The 19,614-nt window shown below is 36.2% G+C and overlaps 1 protein-coding gene across 1 annotated transcript in view; it reads left to right on the forward strand.

Moving 5' to 3' along the window:
• ABCA12 (ATP binding cassette subfamily A member 12) overlaps positions 1 to 19,614 on the forward strand; it is a 191,089-nt gene that overhangs the window by 65,773 nt on the left and 105,702 nt on the right. The window contains exons 4-7 of the mRNA XM_065927669.1: positions 6,495 to 6,586; positions 8,560 to 8,657; positions 11,391 to 11,576; positions 15,346 to 15,524. Coding sequence (XP_065783741.1) covers positions 6,495 to 6,586; positions 8,560 to 8,657; positions 11,391 to 11,576; positions 15,346 to 15,524 — 555 coding nt within the window. The remainder of the gene's footprint in view (positions 1 to 6,494; positions 6,587 to 8,559; positions 8,658 to 11,390; positions 11,577 to 15,345; positions 15,525 to 19,614) is intronic.

A 19,614-nucleotide genomic window follows, 5' to 3' on the forward strand; every position in this document is an offset into this window, starting at 1 on the left:
TTGCCAGGTTAATCTCCCTGTGTCAGGGCTAGGTAGAACATAATATGTACAGGGTCATCTGAAAGCTCCTGAAACGTTGTCTCCTCCCCCTTATTCTACGTGCTTCTGATGTGCATCTGCCCCCAAGACCTTTTCTCATCTGCCCCATCACGGTGCCTCTGAAAACTTTTAGAAATGTATTAGCTCAGATATAACATCTCCAAAGTCCCTCCAAAGAATATAAAAAGCCCTAGGACAGCGCAACATATTAAGACATTTCTAAATCTTAACACCTTGACTGGTTGTTGATTGGCAAGTGAGCCACCTAGAAGAGAGGTGCATGTTGAACATGGGCATGCAGGGATTATATCTGAATCCAGGAAGACCCTGAAGGAATGAACTTGAGGATGAAATTCAGGAAATGATGAAAAAGTTAAAATTTTCCTGTGAATGACTTCTGCTTGGGGGTAGTCAGGAAGGACGACTGTATAACCAAGGAGGCCTTAATGCCATTATAACATTCTTATTTGTCCCTAAAGTTAGTAATGCCTGTCATCTGAAGCTGGAGTCAGAACTGGGCCTGGAGCATATTTCACACCTTCTTTCCAGGTGTCACTGCATTACCTGTATATTTCATGGGGAAAATGAAAAATAGAATAAGTTTAACTAATCCTTAGAGACAAAAAAAAAATGTCAGAATTTTCTTTTTAGGATTTGCCATATGTGTCTTTCCTAGAAGCAATTCCTTTCAAAGACAGAATTACCATGGTGCACATGGATGCCACCCACACAGGTAGTCTTTCCCACTCACAGGAAATACAAAGACATTCAGTATAAGTGCATAAATCCTACCGCTATGGTGATATCTATAAATGTGACATTTCCCAAATGGAACTGTTGGTAGACATGTCTGGGAAGAAGTAAAACTATTCAGCCTAGTTTCCCTCCCAGTATCTTAAATTTAGCATTTTGAATCCAAGATGTTCCCCTTATTAAGCCCCTTTTGAAGTAGAGCACTATAAATGTGGTAGAGTCAGAATCTACTTCCTCAGCATATTAGAGGCAATGCTCTTAACCATCTCCGTGGTACTGGACATGTGAACTGGGTCTGGTAAAAGTCAAAATGATGCCATGGGCCACTTGAAGATTTGACTCAGCCTTTCTTGCCTCACCCAGAAGAGTGAATTTTCTGGATCTAGATGAGCTTACATGCTGGATTCAAGAGGCACTGAAAGTTTTGCATAGTGCCTTAATATACCTCCCAGAGATATCTAGTATGAGAAAGATTCTCTCAGACTTCCTTATACCTATTCCAAATTCCTGAATAGGATTTTTAAATCTCCTGAGTTGGTCCTAGGGAGGATGAGTCCCCTAGGTGGGGACTGAGTTGTCATTGAATAAGTCCACTTCTCTATCATAGCCTAGTAGAGTATTGCTACTTGGGGCCAGATAAGTCTTTGTTGTGCTGTGCATTGTAGAACGTTTAGTAGCATCCCTGGTCTCTACCCTTTACCTGGCCTCTAGATACAAGTAGCATCACTCCTATCCAGTGTGACAGCCAACATGTCTCCAGATATTGTCAAATGTCCCCTGGGAGCAGGGGAGGGGCCAGAAATTGCCCCCAGTTGGAAACCACTAGTGTAGTGAAAGGATGAACAAAAAGATTTTAAGGTAGCAAGAGCCATGAATTAGGTAATGATTCTAGGATCTTGCTCTATACAAAATGCAAATGATAACTCTAATTTAGCACCCCCAGTCATGTGTGGTATCATCCCCTGGCCAAATCCTTCCTTAGCTATTACCATTAACATATTATAGTCCCTGGTTTTTTTTTTATTTGTCTTGCCCCGTATATGTCCTGGGAATTTAATAAATGTTTGTGAGTTTATGAATAAATATGGTGGATACAGTGGAAGATTGATCATATGTTTATTCATGTGTTGCCTTCTTTGGGTGCTTCCTTTGCCAAGGGTCTTGGTACAGCCAGGTGTGCAACAAGGGAGGCAGACCAGGCTATTTTAAAAAGTTGCTTTTTTCAGGCAAGAATATATAGTGAGGCAAAGACAGCCTCTTCAGTATATGGTGCTGGGAAAACTGGAAACTATAAGCAAGGTGAAAAGACAGCCCTCAGAATGGGAGAAAATAATAGCAAATGAAACAACTGACAAAGGATTAATTTCCAAAATATACAAGCAGCTCATACAACTCAATGCCAGAAAAAGAAACAACACATTCAAAAAGTGGGGAAAAGACCTAAACAGACATTTCTCCAAAGAAGACACACAGATGTCTAACAAACACATGAGAAGATGGTCAACATCCCTCATTATTAGAGAAATGCAAATCAAAACTACAGTGAGATATCGCCTCACACCAGTCAGAACGGCCATCATCAAAAACTCTACAAACAATAAATGCTGGAGAGGGTGTGGAGAAAAGGGAACACTCTTATACTGTTGGTGGGAGTGTAAATTGATACAGCCACTTTGGAAGATGGTATAGAGATTCCTTAAAAAAGTAGGAATAAAACCACCATATGACCCAGCAATCCCACTCCTAGGCATATACCCTGAGGAAACCAAAATTGAAAAGACACATGTATCCCATTGTTCATTGCAACACTATTTACAATAGCCAGAACATGGAAGCAACCTAGATGTCCATCAACAGATGAATGAATAAAGAAGTTGTGGTACATATCACGATGGAATGTTACTCAGCCATAGAAAGGAACACATCTGAGTAAGTTCTAATGAGGTGGATGAACCTAGAACCTATTTATTATACAGAGTGAAGTGGGTCAGAAAGAAAAAGATAAATATCGTATTCTAACACACATATACGCAATCTAGAAAAATGGTACTGAAGGATTTATTTACAGGGCAGGAATGGAGAGACAGAGGATGAGATGGTTGGATGGCATAACTGACTCAATGGACATGAGTTTGAGTAAGCTCTGGGAGTTGGTGATGGACAGGGAAGCCTGGAATTCTTCAGTCCGTGGGGTTGCAAAGAGTCAGACATGACTGAGTGACTGAACTAATGGAAAAACAGACATAGAGAATAGACTTATGGACATGGGGAGAGGGGAGGAGAGGGTGAGATGTATGGAAAGAGTAACATAGAAATTTACATTACCATATGTAAAATAGATAACAGAAATTTGCTTTATGGCTCAGGGAACTCAAACAGGGGCTCTGTGTCGACCTAGTGGAGTGGGATGGGGAGGGACATGGGAGGGAGGTTCAAAAGGGAGAGGATATATGTTCACCTATGGCTGATTCATGTTGAGGTTTGACAGAAAACAACAAAATTCTATAAAGCAATTATCTGTCAATAAAAACAATACATTAAAATTTAAAAAGAACAAAAAATAAATAAAAATGTTGCTTCCTTAGCTATCCGTTCTTCCAAATGATATTCTTCATTATTCAGTGTTTGTCATGTGCCATCTGTCAACAGAGTGCACTGTAGATAGACTCTTCCTAAGAATTTTACAGCCCAAGGAGAAAACTGATCATTCCTTCAAATGGTGAATTCCTCTTATGAGTAAACTGATAAAGAAACTAAATTTAAAAATGAAGAAAGGGTTATAAAATTCTGGGTTAGGCCCTTTGCCTCTTCCCACCTCACCAACCAATGTATGCAGGCCCCAGTTTATGAATAATAAGGGTGCATCCATTTGGTGTTCAGAGATCCTGAAGCTTCTGGTATTCTAGAAGGATCTTGTGAGGACCATGGATACATAAGTGTGGGGTTTCAGCTGCATACCGATGGTGAAGGTTGTGTCTTTGTACCATCTTTGTGGGCACTTTGACAGTTAATGTTGGTGAGTATCTATGATGACAGGGCCTCAATAGGAACTCGATAAGCACACCTCACACAATATTCACGACAGCTTTGCAAGGTGGATGTATCATTCATAATTTATAGATGAGGCTGCAATTTTTTAGGAAGAGGCAGAAATGGAATTTGAAAGATACCTACTAACTCCAAAGTTGTTCTACACCCTGGCAATACCATCTATTTTTATTTAATCAGCTATTCAGTTTTATGGTTCAGTACCATATTAGATGTTTCAAATAAAAAGATCATCATAGTGCCTACTTCCAAAGATATCACAGCCTAAAATGGAAAAGTGATAGGAATAGGTACACAAGTAAACATAGTACACTTAAAATTGATATGAACTAAGTATATACAAAGTGCTTAAATTGTGTGAAATAGTGGAAATCCATTCATTGTCTGAGGAGCATAGAGTTCTCTGTCTATAAGCATGGTCAGAGATTACCCTGAACTCAGAAAGACTGGCTACCTTCCTGTGCTCCCTTAGCAATTTAATAGGGAGCTAAAAGAACCAACTACCTTTCCTGGAGGAGATAAACTGAATTTCACCTAATAGCCTTAATTCATCTTTTTACCCACAATGCTTGCTGTTGTACATTTACTTTGTGGTCTCCATTTTGAGTTTACAGATAATAGTTGTGCAGTGGCAGAGTACCCATGCCATCACACTACATATGGTAAATACAAAATAAACCGGGGAAATTTTCAGGATGATGAACTGCAAAGCACGTATGATAGCCCATGCTCTCTCCCTGGCGAAAAGCCATACCACGACCACCTAAGAGGAGGTGAACCACCTCCCCACTCCTGTAACATGGGGTGCATGGACCGCCATGCAACTATGGCCACTTCCTGATCAAGGCAGGTTCCATTAGAAAACAAGCCTCCAGAGTTTTCCTTGTCCAGTGGAACCATTTTCTGTTGAGTAAGTTCAGTGTCTTGCTGGGAAAGGGATGAACTTGTCTTGGGTGTCGAAAGAATATTTGAAGGAGTAGTTTTAGGCCTTTTACCTGAATGTGGGGAAATGGGCAAGATGTCCCCTGTGGAGCAAATGCAGCTTTTGCTTCTCCAAGCTCATACTTCCTTAGTTTCTTATCACCTTTTGTTTTCCTCCCCCACTCCCATTTATTACTCAGTCTTTTCTTGCTCTTTCTTTGCTCTTTTTGATCTTTTTTGCTTTCCCTTTCGTTTTTGTTGCTGTCCCTATTCCTTAAAATTTTTATGAAGGTAGTTTTCCCTTTATTTTCACAATGTGTTGATATTCAGTAGTATTCCTTACAGTATTTCAAGCTGAACTTAAAAAGTGTCAAGAAAAAGAAAAGTGAAACTGACTTTCTCAAACTGTCTAAAACTTTCCGTTTGAGAGAAGGGAAAAGGTCCAGGTCAGTTCTTATTTTTATCTGAATAGTTTTCCCATCCAAATAGTCAGCATAAGGGATATAAGAAGATTTAGAGGAATATAGTCATGGTCATGAATAATTCAAATATACATTAAGAATGCAGAACTTTGGGAGCAACCAGTACATTTTATAGAGGATACTGGAAGAACACTAGGGAATAAAGACAAATATCACCTTTTCTTATCATTTTTATTAAAAGGACACACTGGGGGAAAAAAGAGATTTTTTTTTCCAATTATAAATCATAAAGTACCCTGGAACCAGGATTCGGATCTTGTTTCTAAAAAGGAAGTCAAATCAAACCACAGTAGCAAGCAGAACTTCTTGCTTTTATGCTCTTGTCTTTTTATATCTGTTCTTATGTTCCTTCAGTAAGCTTTTTATAAACAATCAGACAAAATTCACATTATTCACTCCAGACATCTGGACTTATTTCATTCTTGAAATAGGTACATTTATTTCAGATACTTACTTTAGGTATATCAAGTTTTCAATACAATGTGATTATTTCTATTTTAAAAATAATAAACAGGAAGTTGTTTTTAAAAAGAAGAAGAAGATGGCTGAGTTGTGGGATGGTCCAATAGTGTTTTCTGCCAAAAGGTGGTGTGATCATGTTGTACAGAGATTCCTTGCATCATATGCTATCATTACAGCCTTGATACATTCAGTGAAATTAAAACGCTGAATGCATCATTCTTTCTTTGACATCTGGTGCCACCTGCCATGACACCAACCATAGTACCTAGCACAGACTAGATATTCCATAGATGTGTGTTCTGCCCCTTCTTCTTTGAATCTTTCTTGAAAGTATTCATCTTTGATAATCCTCAAAATGCCATCTTTAATTTAACATAGAAAACTTGTTTTCCTATAAAGGTTGACAAATAAGCAGACCTTTACTTCAGTACCCAAAGCAGCCTTTGACTCCCATCTGTTTGGGATCCACCATCTTTTTAAAAGAAAAAACATGTGTCGTAAAGATTTTCAGTGTTTAGTTCTATGTCCTTTTTTTCTGTAAGAATATAGTAAAAAAAAGAAAAAGATTTCAACCTTATCTAGGCCATTTTCTCTGAAGAAAAATTTACTTTGTAGGATGCCTTATATATTCATTGATAAATGGTGAGGTGAGTTTTGTCATAAAATCCTAGAAAGTAGATTAAAAATTTGAAAGTCCTAGGAGAGCCCTGGAATCTGCCACATAATACATTGCTGTAACTAACTGAAATTAATGTGAGTGATATAGAGTTCTTGCTTTCTCTTCTCTAGTGAAATTCTGAGAAAGTCATCCAACCTGGAGAAGGACAGCAATTTATCACTCCACAGTACTGAAGTTCCACAAAAGAGGCACGCATCACTGGGTAAGCTATCCTCTTCTGTCCAGTTTAGAACAGGCCTTTTGGAATAGCCAGAAAAGGTCTCATCTTTAAAAGTTGTACTTTTAAAAATTCAAGCAAAGATGGAATGCCTAGCCTATCCTGAGAGATCTAAACACTCCTTACAGTTGCCTGAGAGTGGTGGCAATTATGCAAAGGTCTTGAGAATAATTAGAAATTAAGTTATTACTGTGATACTCTCCAGGAGCAAAAGCCTAAATAGTACTAATGTAATGTTGAGAATTACACACTTTCCCACAGTTGACCAGGAACTCTTCCATTGTCTACAGTTAAATGACGCTGGGATGGTTAGAATGCCCAGCAATAAAACATATTGAATGGAGTCTCAGAGATTTGTCTGAGCTTTACGTTTTATTTATGAGGAATATGAGACCCAGTCAGGTTAAGCACCCTCCCTGTTGCAGTCATCCAGCTGAGCTGGTACTAGAGCAACTGTCAGGGTGGGACTTGCCAGCTAATAGTCTTCTTCCCCCACTCCACCTCTCAGGGTCACTGTCATTCATCATGCCTGGGTACTCCATTCACAGCCAAGCCAGTGGCCCTCAGATGTTAGTGTGCAGAATACCCACATGCTGAGCTTCCTGAACCTTCTGCTCAGGTGCTTCTGCTGCAGATGTTCCCGAGATACAGTCATTAGAAGCCACACGTTGGGAATAAACTCTCAAGACAGCAGGACCGTTTCATATTCATTAGCAAATATTCATTTGGTACCTGCTATTGTGCAGGTACTGTCCAAGCTATTGGAGATACATTAGTGAACAAAACAGAGATTCTTCTATGTCAGACTATGATTGGTGCTCTGGGGGGAAAAAAAGAACCTTTAAATATGCCATGTGATGTTTAAGATTCTATGACACTAACATTCCAATCTAAGTTGGTGAGCCACATGAAAAAAAATCTTTTGTTATTGTAGTAAGAATACATTTGTGAGTGGTTTTGAGGAGTTAACATGCTGTGGTGGATGATCTCCGGGTGTCTGACCAAGTAGGCTGAAGAACAGAAGAATAAGATCATACTGTTGTGGTCCAGTTAGCTTTGCTCTGTGCAGTAGCCGTGGATTATATTTCTGGCCAGTAATCTCACGGATGTATGGCTTTGGTCTAGAGGAATGTAAATTCTTCAGCCCCATGAGCACTTTAACAAAGTCAGGCCCTGCTGATGTTGGTCACTGTATCTTTGAATATTAAGATTCTTTGTTGTGAGGATAATAAAGTATTTCTGTCCAAAATTTATAAAAGTCAATACATTGGCTAATGAATCTCCATGCTATAGATCTGAACATACTTTTCCAGCTAATGCTCCTAACCCAGAACACTGTGCCACATTATAAATGGTATTGGATGAGACCACTTTGGGAATTACTTAATTAGAGTATACTGTATTCTGGACTAATTGCTTCCTCCCATTTATTTGATCTGAAATATCATTCAGAAACCACTTTGGGGAGGAGAGAATTTATGATCTTAAGCAGATTTTAGCCTCCCAATTGAATAATTAAAAAAAACCCATTATCACCAGATGTGCATTGCGCATTGGCAGATTCTTCAACCAGATGTTGGGTGTGATGGATTATGGGGCTAGTGGAGGCACCTCAGATCCTTTAGGCTTGCACTGAAATGATTCCGTTTATTAGGCAATAATATTGGTGATAAAGTTTAATGATATAAACTGGAATGAAAGCAAATGACATCTAGAATTATTGGAAAGAGCCCAAGAGGAGACCAAAGCCATCAGTTTTATGTGAAAGGAAAAACTGATGGAATTCAGCATTTTGTCAGTAGGAAACTTTCATGGAAGGTGCATATTTGAACACATTCCTTGTTGTGGAGTATATGAAAGCATAAGTGATATTTATGGATTCTTGTGTGTGTGTGTGTGTGAGAGAGAGAGAGAGTTGTGTGTTTATTTTGCTAATCTTTTCTTTCTTTTCACAACAGTCACAATATTTCCTAATACAAGTGCTGATTTGGAAAGTACTGGAACAGATACTTTCAATGGTAGTCAAGTGCTTGCCCGGATTCTTAGTTTGGAAAAGGTAATTTCCATCAACTTTATATTGGACTCATAATAAAAAGCAGGTAAACAAACATCTCTTAGATTAACAGAGGATAGGAAGAGTACTCCCATTTGGAGTAATATCTCAGAGAGATTCTTTTCTTAGGAGCTCTTTGATAAAAAGCTTAATTTAGAGACATTCTAAATTCCTTAACGTCTTGGATATTTACTTACTTCCCTGTTAAGTCCCTTAATTGAACTTAAGATTTTCATTTGGTAAAAAAAGAATAGGGTGGCATTATATGTGATCTTTTAATTTTCTGAAGCAGGGAAGAAAAAATGCTGTATGAAAGCAAATGAGGCTATAGCAGCCATCAGACTTGCTGCCTCATCCATACTAATAATGCTTTTGGAAAAATTGGAGCTATAAAAGATATCTCCCCAAAGTAATCAAATCCCTTTCCTTAGCATGGCTTAAAGAGCTTACCTATGGATTTCTGTCTGGTTTACTCATCTTCCTCTCTAAGATTCCAGATTGCAAAATGATAAACATCATTTTCAGAGGTGTATACTGGCAACCTATGAGCTACATGTGTATGTGTGCACATATACAAGGATTGTAAGAAATTGAATTTGAATGTCTTTAGGCCGAAGAGGTACCCTTCTGTTAACTGAAATCCTCACTTTTCCTTATGGTCTTTTATCCAACCAGATTCATACATTTAAGTTACTTGGCTGGCCCATGGGCATTTGAGTCCTGCTTTGCATGCTCTTCAGAAATTAAGAGATCACTTTCAACATTTTGCCATAGAGGGACTGTTTCTCTCTCAGTCTCTGTCTCTCTCTGTCTCTCTCTGTCTCTCTCTGTCTCTCTCTCTCTCTCTCACACACACACACACACATACACACAAACAAGAATTTTAATAATACAGCCACATCTTATCTAGTAGACATTTTTTCCATCTGAAACATGGAGACATAACTCTGATCTTTATTCATGTTATTCATATTCCTGTGACCTTAACCCCTGCTACTTAATATGTGTCTCTTTGTTCCCCTTGAATTGACATTGTGTATAACTGAGGCATCTTAATAAACTTGTTTATGTCAGTAAACCAAAGAACAATTCAAAATGTATGGAAAAGGCACCATACCTATCAAGGCAATTCTGCCAGTGCTGGTTGATATATAAGACCTTCACAGTCAGTTCAGTCTAGATTTTGAAATCCTGGTTTATATAATAGTTGAGGTACCTAAATCACCCTGTGTAACTGAGGAAACCCCACCCATGTGCCCACTTAATTCTAGTATAAAGCCTCCATAAATCACATCAGGGTGTAAACTAGGAAAAGTTATTTTATTCCATTCCATTTCTTCCATATTCTAATAATTTTATTTTATTTATAATTTTATTCCATTCCAATTCTTCTATTCTAATGCTAGAAGCAAACAGTCTTGTATTATATCAGTTAAATTCTTTAATAGCTACAGTATCAATGATATTCTAAAAAAAAAAAAAGCACTGTATTGTATTGAAATTCCCAGGTTCTCTTTCTCAGATGAAATAAAATTTCAGAATTTTGTGAGGCAGCACAGAGTCATATATCCAGTGGAGATAAGTAAGAATGAATTTTCTATGTATAGATACATATTTTCAGAGTAGTTGGAGCAGAGAAAGGATATAAAAATTAGAATGACATATTGATGCCTGTGTCAGCAATCTCTCTGATTCCTCTTTCTTTCTGTTTACTGCTTTCTGCAACCCTTGCAAGAATAAGTAGAGAAATCATTTTGGAGTGAATTTATATGTAATGTTAGGAAAGAGATATAGATGAATGACTAGAAGACCTGGCACTTAGAGTATATCCTAGAATAAATGGATCCTGTCTTATTTCATTATATTTAGAAGTTGAATCACTGGAAGGTATAGTGTAGATTTTGTGATATAAAAGCGGAAGGATGAAGGTATTTAGCCTTCACCTGACAGGTTGTAAGAATTAATTATTAGGAAGGGTGCATTAAATATTGCAACTCACTGTAATTGGCTCTATAAATATCTAAACAACTTAATAATGCTGAATGTGATCAATATTATGGCTGAAAATTGCGTTACATCTGTGACTGGTCTGTACTCTGAAATATATGGGGGACTTCCATTATAAAATTGCTTTCTGATTATTGCCTTTGGTAATTGTATGCTTTTATGTATCTTTATATATGTGTTTTTCTTTTTTCTTTAATGCATAACTCCTAAATGAAATTATTGTTTTTCCAATGAAGCATAATCCATGTTTTTCTACTTCTTCTAAATAAACACTGTTGATCTTGAGACTAGACTCTGAAGCTCATCCTCTTTGGAAGTCTTCCAAAAATCCTGGCCAGTTTCCCATGAGGTGTCACAAATTGTTAGGACCCCTAAATCTCTGCTGCTAAATGCCCAGGAAAAACTAAGATTTTGTAAGCCTGAAGATTTTTGTCAGAGAAGATCTAGTACCCTAGGTTGTCTAGTCAGATACAAGAAATGAGTTCAGTTAAAAAAGATCATATGTAAATATTTTAAATCATAAAGATGACAATAATTACTGTATTCACATATTCTCTCAGGGATTTTCATGCTTAAACCCAATGTATTTTAGTTTTAATTTAATAGTTGCTATAATGGAGGAACTTAAAATGGCTATTATGTAGACAGATCCGTTTCCTTGAAGACTAATATATTTGATATCTGTATTTACTAACATTGTTATACCACTTTTCTCACACACATTTTTAGCTTTTACAGCAAAATTCAACTTCAGAAGAGATACGAAGGGAATTGTGTGAGAACTCTCCAGGTTATATTGCTGATTATGCCTTCTCTTGGACCACTCTAGGGAAAAATGTTCTTAATTTATTTTGCCTGTCCAACAAGACCCTTTTAGAGTCTTCTCTCCAAGAACTAACAAACCAATTCTCTCAGGTGAGTGTAAACATTTTAATATGATCAGGGTCTCATAACAGTAGCAGGAAATGTATCATTTCCATTCTTGTATGCACAAAGCAACTCAAAGTGATTCAAAGAGCAAGTCCATAGGTCTCATGGACTGGGAAATACTGACTGAAATATTGGTTCACATTTAGCATGAATTCCACACACAAAGGTTCACATATGATGTCAAATTCTAAGCAGTGACCACTTTCCATTTAAATGTGCTGGATTGAAGTGATCCATTAAACCAAAAATATTGCTTTATGGTTAATATGGAGATGGAATCTCATCTTTGTAGATGAGATTTGACTTTGGTTTATGGTGAATGAAGAGTGACTGTTTTCTCTGAGATTCTTAAGTGAGATTACTCAGGATGTAATATAAGTTTAAGAATTAAACTCTCAGAGCCTGGTAATTCGCAGAAGCTAGAATAATGGGTAATCATTTAAGTGTTTCTTCTAAGATAAAACCTAATTTAAAACTTTGACTTTTACAAAACAATATATCTCACTTTCCAAAATATTATACACTAGAAACAAGAGCTTTATAATATGAAGTGCTAATGACCTTTTTTATATGCCAGTCTTAAATTATGGTGTGAAAATAAGAAAATAAGATACTGATCGTCTTCTTTTAATGAAATTCCATGTACAATGAGAGTTCACAAAATCAAAATTTTTGAGTTCTCTCAAAATTTTATAAATGAGAATAAATTAAACATATTCACATCTAACATTTTTCCCCTTGATCCTCTGAATTTTATTGTATGGGTTGAGGTTCGTGACATTCCAGGAGGTGGTGATCAAGACCATCCCCAAGAAAAAGTAATGAGAAAAGGCAAAATGTTTGTCCGAGGAGGCCTTAAAAATAGCTGCGAGGAGAAGCTAAAGGCAAAGGAGGAAAGGAAAGATATACCCATCTGAATGCAGAGTTCCAAAGGAGAAATAAAAAGTGAATAATGCAAAGAAATAGAGGAAAGCAATAGAGTAGGAAAGACTAGAGGTCTCTTCAAGAAAATTAGAGATACCAAGGGAACATTTCATGCAAAGATGGGCATAATAAAGGACAGAAATGCTATGGACCTAAAAGAAGCAGAACTTATTAAGAAGAGGTGGCAAGAATACACAGAAGAACTATACAAAAAAGATCTTCATGACTCAGATAACCACAATGTGTAATCACTCACCTAGATCCAGACATCCTGGAATGCAAAGTCAAGTGGGCCTTAGGAAGCATCACTACGAACAAAGCTAGTGGAGGTGATGGAATTCCAGTTGAGCTATTTCAAATCCTGAAAGATGATGCTATGAAAGTGCTGCACTCAATATGCCAGCAAATTTGGAAAACTCAGCAGTGGCCACAGAGTGGAAAAGGTCAGTTTTCATTGAATCCTAAAGAAAGGCAATGTCAAATAATGTGCAAATTACCTCACAATTATACTCATCTCACATGCTAGCAAAATAATGCTCAAAATTCTCCAGGCAAGGCTTCAGCAGTACATGAACCGAGAATTTCCAGATATTCAAGCTGGATTTAGAAAAGGCAGAAGAACCAGAGATCAAATTGCCTACATCCATTGGATCATCAAAAAAGCAAGAGAGTTCCAGAAAAATATCTAATTCTGCTTTATTGACTACACCAATGCCTTTGACTATGTGGATCACAACAAGCTGTGGAAAATTCTTCAGGAGATGGGAATACCAGACCACTTTACCTGCCTCCTGAGATATCTGTATGCAGGTCAAGAAGCAACAGTTAGAACCAGACATGGAACAATGGACTGGCTCCAAATTGGGAAAGGAGTATATCAAGGCTGTATATTGTCAACTTGCTTATTTAACTTATAGGCAGAGTACATCATGGGAAATGCTGGGCTGGATGATGCACAAGCTGGAATCAAGATTGCCAGGAGAAATATCAATAACCTCAGATATGCAGATGACATCACCCTTATGGCAGAAAGCGAAGAGGAACTAAAGAGCCTCTTGATGAAAGTGAAAGAACAGAGTGAAAAAGCTGGCTTAAAACTTAACATTCAAAAGATGAAGATCATGGCATCTGGTCCCATCACTTCATGTCAAATAGATGGGGAAACAATGGAAACAGTGACAGACTTTATTTTTGTGGGTGCCAAATCACCACAGATATTGACTACAGCCATGAAATTAAAAGATGCTTGCTCACTGAAAGTAAAGCTATGACCAATCCTGACAGCATATTAAAAAGCAGAGACATAACTTTGCCGACAAAGGTCCGTCTAGTCAAAGCTATGGTTTTTCCATTAGTCATGTATGGATGTGAGAATTGGACCACAAAGAAAGCTGAGCACTGAGGAATTGATGCTTTTGAACTGTGATGTTGGAGAAGACTCTTGGGAGTCCCTTGGACTGCAAGGAGATCAAACCAGTCCACCCTAAAGGAAATCATTCCTGACTTTTCATTGTGAAGACTGATGCTGAAGCTGAAACTCCAATACTTTGGCCACCTGATGTGAAGAACTGACTCACTGATGCAGGAGGAGAAGAGGACGACAGAGGATGAGGTGGTTGGATGGCATCACTGACTTGATGGACTTGAGTTTGAGCAAGCTCTGGGAGTTGGTGATACACAGGGAAGCCTGGCGAGCTGCAGTCCATTGGGTCGCAAAGAGTCAGACAAGACTCAGCAACTGAACTGAACTGAACTGAAGTACAGAATGCTTAAATTACTCTTCATTACTCTGAGTTTTCCAAATGAACTGGATTAGAAACACTGTTATAATAACGCCAATTCAATGCAGAGCACTTAAAATTCTATCTCAACAAACTCAGCATTCATATAGAATGTGTTGCTAAGAATACCTTGTTCAAAATCACATTTTCTGCATGAAAGACCTTGAATTAAGATCTGACAAAAACTTGACTACTAGTATGAACGAGCATATTAAGAAAATTGTTTTGGGTGGGAATATAATGAAGAAAATACCTGAAGGTATTATCTGGGACCTGTGATCCAGAGCAAGAGTAAAGATCATGGTTTTCTTTTATTTGTTTGCTTAGAGTACAAGATGTGACTATAGGATATTCACTATAAATCATTGTTATAACTAAAGTTCCTTGTATTGCAACAGAACTTTGGAAATATTTTGTTAAGTATGTGTAATTATAATAGTAAGCATTTTCATATATTTATGTATATATTCACACATTTATACATAAAACACCTAAATTTTAAAGGTTTTCTATGCAAATAAAATAAGGTCTACTGATGGATCTTCATGAGAAAATGGCAGCCCACTCCAATATCCTTGTCTGGAGAATCCTATGGACAGAGAAGCCTGGTGGGCTACAGTCCATGGGGTCGCAAAGAGTCAGACACAACTAAGAGACTGAGCATGCACTACTAATGGATATAGAGAGTATTTTTCTTTATATCCTAAACTAGGTCCTAGAGAAAAACAAACGTATTACTCAAAAGCTAATTTTATTTTAAGAAATTAATTTTAATTTCCCAAAACCCAATTTAAAGTATTTTGTATAAATAGTTTTGTTAACCAAACATTAAATATGCCAACACCTAAAATTATAGAAAAAAATTCAATTACATGTAAGAACATTTGAAATGGTTATAGTTTTTCCAGGTAAAAGATTACTTAAAACTAAATGAAAATCTGAATTACTTAACTGAAACTCTAGACTTTCAGTGTTTTCAAAGACGGTCAGCCATGTGGTTACAGATATTGAAGTCTCGTCTCACCCTGTCTGTGGTTTTATTTTTTAAGCTATCAAGTGATCCAAACAACCAGAAGACAATGTTTCAGGAAATGGTTAAAGTGCTGTCCTTTTTCTCACAAGTACAAGAGCAGACAGCTGTGTGGGAGCTTCTCTCCAGTTTTCCAAATGTGTTCCAGAATGACAGCACACTAAGCAATCTATTTGATGTGCTTCGAAATGCAAACAGGTAAGAATTACTGTTCATAACAAAGTCTTTTTTTTTTTCTAACATTACCTTGAAGATCACTGCCATGTAGTTAATTTAAACACAGCAAATAACCTTTCAGCACTTACTGCAGATTTTGGCAGTGAAAGTAAGGATATTGGATAAGCAAAGGAGAGAGATACACTGTGGTCATCAGGGTTATTAACATATATATGGGGAAATGAGGAACACTAATCGTAACATCAGTAATGTCAATTGATATCCCAGAACTCTGAAAAAGATGGTAGACCAACGGTTGATTGGAATGGCTCAGTCTCACTCAGGGACAAAAAAGGCTCTGTGCATCTAGTATTTTACATACTCAAGATGAAAATATCTCATTGGATTTTTGGTATTACACAGTAAAAAAAAACAACCTTGCATATTGGGTTGACTTTATTTGACATATATGACACAAAGATCTGAAAAACTTGCACAAGAAATCCCTTTAAAGTCTGTTTTCCTAATAAAAGAGATCTGAGCATGCTAGCATTTAGAATTTGATGAACACATACTTAGGTTTTGGCTATGATGCCTAGCTAATTTGGAAATGTGCATTAAACAAAACAACTGCATCAACAACCAATAATTACTGAGTGCCTGTTACATGCCAAACACTTTACTGGACCCTTCATATATTTCACATTGAAACTTAACAACAAAACTATCATTTATTTCATAAATGAGATAATAGAGGATTGTAAAAATTAAATAATGGATGTTAAGAGAGTTTGAACCTGGGTTTTTATACTCCAGAACCCAGATGCCTCTCTAATATGTCACTAAGAGCACAGTGGATTCTATTGTTAATGTCTGAATCACCAGAAAAGAGTTTTCTCATCTTCGCTGGAGAACTTCTAAGTGTTTATATTTGTTCAAAGACCTTGTAATAAGCCCTCATGTTGGTACCTTAATTTCAGTTGATTCTCATAACAGTACTTTGAGATTGAGACCACAGATGCCTGCATTTTATTAAAAAGAAAACACACCTTCATGGAGGTCAAATGACTTCTTCAGGAAGGTCAAAAGACTTCCTCAAGATTCTACAACTAAGTAAGTAAGTGATAAAGCTAGAACCTAAACTCAAGGAATCTGAATCCAAGTCCTGCGCTCTTTCCACAATAAATGACATGTCATAACTAAACTATAAAAGAAGCAAGATATTAGTAAATTTGATTTGGTCCTCATTTTGGCTCTTCAGGAAATTTTCACTCACTCAGAATTTTGACACTTAGTTCTCGTCCTCCTTTGTATACTCTATTTTAGAAAACAAACAGGTAAATGATTAAAGGAGAAACAGAATTATTTGAATTGTGCAATGTAGCAAGATACCCTTGAGACCATAATAAGATATCACTAACACTCACTAAAATGGGTTCAGTTTTAAAATATGAGTAACCCTAGTTACTTGCAAGAATGTAAAGCAAATAGAATCCATACATTGCAAGTTAGAGTGTAAAATGATATAACCATGTCAGAAAACAGTGTGACAGGTTCTAATGAAGCTAAAAATAGAACCATATGGTGTCGCATTCTACCCCTGGTTATTTACCCAAGAAAATGAAAACATATACATGCCCACATGAAGACTTGTATGCTAATACTTATAGCAGATTTATTCACAATAGCTAAAAATTGAGAGAAAAACAAATATCCATAAACAGAATGGATGAAAAATTGGAATTCTACTCAGTTAAGAATAATAAACAGATTACTTAATCACACAACAGCATAGATAAATCTTATGAATATTATGCTGGCAAAAGAATCCAGACCAAAAAAAATGAATCCATACTAAATGTGTAGATATTATATTATTAGCAAAATTAATGTACAGTGTTAGAAATCAGAACAGTGGATATTGGGGCAACTGTTGGAAGCATGACAAAACTTTTTTAAGGTGATATTTTATATCACCTTAAAATAAGGTATTTTATATCTTATTTAGCATGGTGATTACATAATTGTATATATTGTCAAAGCTTATTGAATAATAACCTTAAATAGGCTCATCATGTTGTATGTGAATTATATCTTAATGAAATTTGGTTATTAAGCAACAAATAAAAACCAAACTCCCATAAAATAATTCTCACTGAAAGGTGGAAGATCCAAAAAAATACCCTTGGGTCAAAAATTAATTAATTAAAAATACATTAGACATCATTTTGATAGAGCAAATTACATAAGGACATTGCACTGTGGCTATTTTAATTCCCTTAAAATTTAAAATAAAATTATTGTATTATACCATAGACATGGTCTCAGGTAATGATTAGAATGTTGTAAACCACTCCACAGAATAATGAAAACAGCTCGTAAAAGAAATAGCTTCAGATTATTATAAAGCAGATGACAGCTGACTTTTTTCTAACCTGGATAACCTTTTTTAAAGCATTTGACTTTTACTTATTATTTAATTCATTAATTTAAGTTTTTATTGCCAGTATATATACTTGTTCTTTCTAACATGATAGCCTCTAGCTATTTGCGGGATTTTTTAATTTAATAAATTTGGCATGTTGCATTTTGTAAATTTAGGGTGCACAGGGTGTCCCATGATTCTGAGCACTTGGTGTGCTACTCTCATTAAGGAATTGAATTTTTTGACTTTATTTATTTATCTTTTTAAAATTTTTTGTTTATTTTTAATTAATTTAAATTTATTAGAAAAAGTTTATTAGAAAAACTTCTAATATATTTGAAACAATATGGGTATGTGAATCTACTTTTCACTGGTAATTGCAATGAAATTCTAAAACAGATTACATATTTTCAGTGAAAATAGCGTCTGAGTTGAGATGCTTCATTAGTGTAAAATATACTTTGAAATCTGAAGATAATGCAATAAAAGATAAAATACTATATATTTTATATTGATTAGATGTTGAAATGATAATATTTTGGATATATTGGGTCAAATAAAATATATTATTAAAATTAATTTCATCTGTTTCTTTAACATTTTTAATGTAACTACTAGGAAATTTAAAATTAAATGTCTTGCATTATATTTCTGTTGAAAGACCTTTTATATCAACCATTTTTTAAAGTCAAATCTTTACTATTATTATTAAAGTGTCACTAAAAGCTGTAAATTCTTTACAAATGACTTTTGTCACCAACTCATTGGTTTATCTTAGTCTTTGTTGATCAAGTAATATGAACAAATAAACCCTATAAAAACTCGTTGCTGTTATTTCCTCCAGCAGTTTTGTAAAGTTGTAACTTGTTATATAGTTCAATCACCGAAACCAGATTGCAAAATGTCAAGATTATGACAGAGGTTAGCAAAAATGAGCAATCTCAAAAATCAAGAAGAGCATATGAAAAAACATAGATAATAGTCACCATTTATGAGGAGGAAGTTGTATACTTAGATATGAATCACAAAAACTCCTTTTTAAATTACCTTGCAAGGAGACTTGTTTTGGATAACTTTCTTTTGTGTATGATGAGCAGGACAGAAAAACAAAACCAATGAAGTGAAGTAAAATTATCTTCATCAGTAGTTTAAAGGATCTCACAGAGGACAGGGGTCAGGTGTCGTTTTTTTAGTCGCGTTTTGATAGAAAAAGATGAATTATATCTACTGACATTTTTATTAGTTATACTAATAACAATAATTCTGACAATGAGATTGCCACATGTCCAGTCTTTGAAGGTGTTACTTTGAGACAAAAGATCAGCTGAGTCAAGCAGAGGCCAAGCTGGGTGAAGGCTGGCAGAAATCTCCAATCTCAGAAGGTTTACCTGGTCTCTGTACTCACCAGAATTAATTCAAAGTCTGAGAACCAGGAGATTCTTGGGGTAAATATAAAAATGTCTGAGGCAGCAACTGTTATGTATACAGAGCACAGAGGAGAAAAATTCAGCCACCCCACCACGGCCATACACACAGCTGGAAAAACAAGCTAACAAAGGCTGTGGCTCAGGGCAGAAATGTTCTGTCCTCCTGTTCTCTGCCATGTTGGGGCAAAGCGCCAGAGTCAAGATGTAGAGGAGAAAGAGCAGAAACTTTGAAATTAGACACAACCAGCTCTATTTATCTGGTTAACCTAGTGTAAGTTAT

Source organism: Muntiacus reevesi, chromosome 3 (assembly GCF_963930625.1).
Source record: "Muntiacus reevesi chromosome 3, mMunRee1.1, whole genome shotgun sequence".
NCBI lineage: Eukaryota > Metazoa > Chordata > Mammalia > Artiodactyla > Cervidae > Muntiacus > Muntiacus reevesi.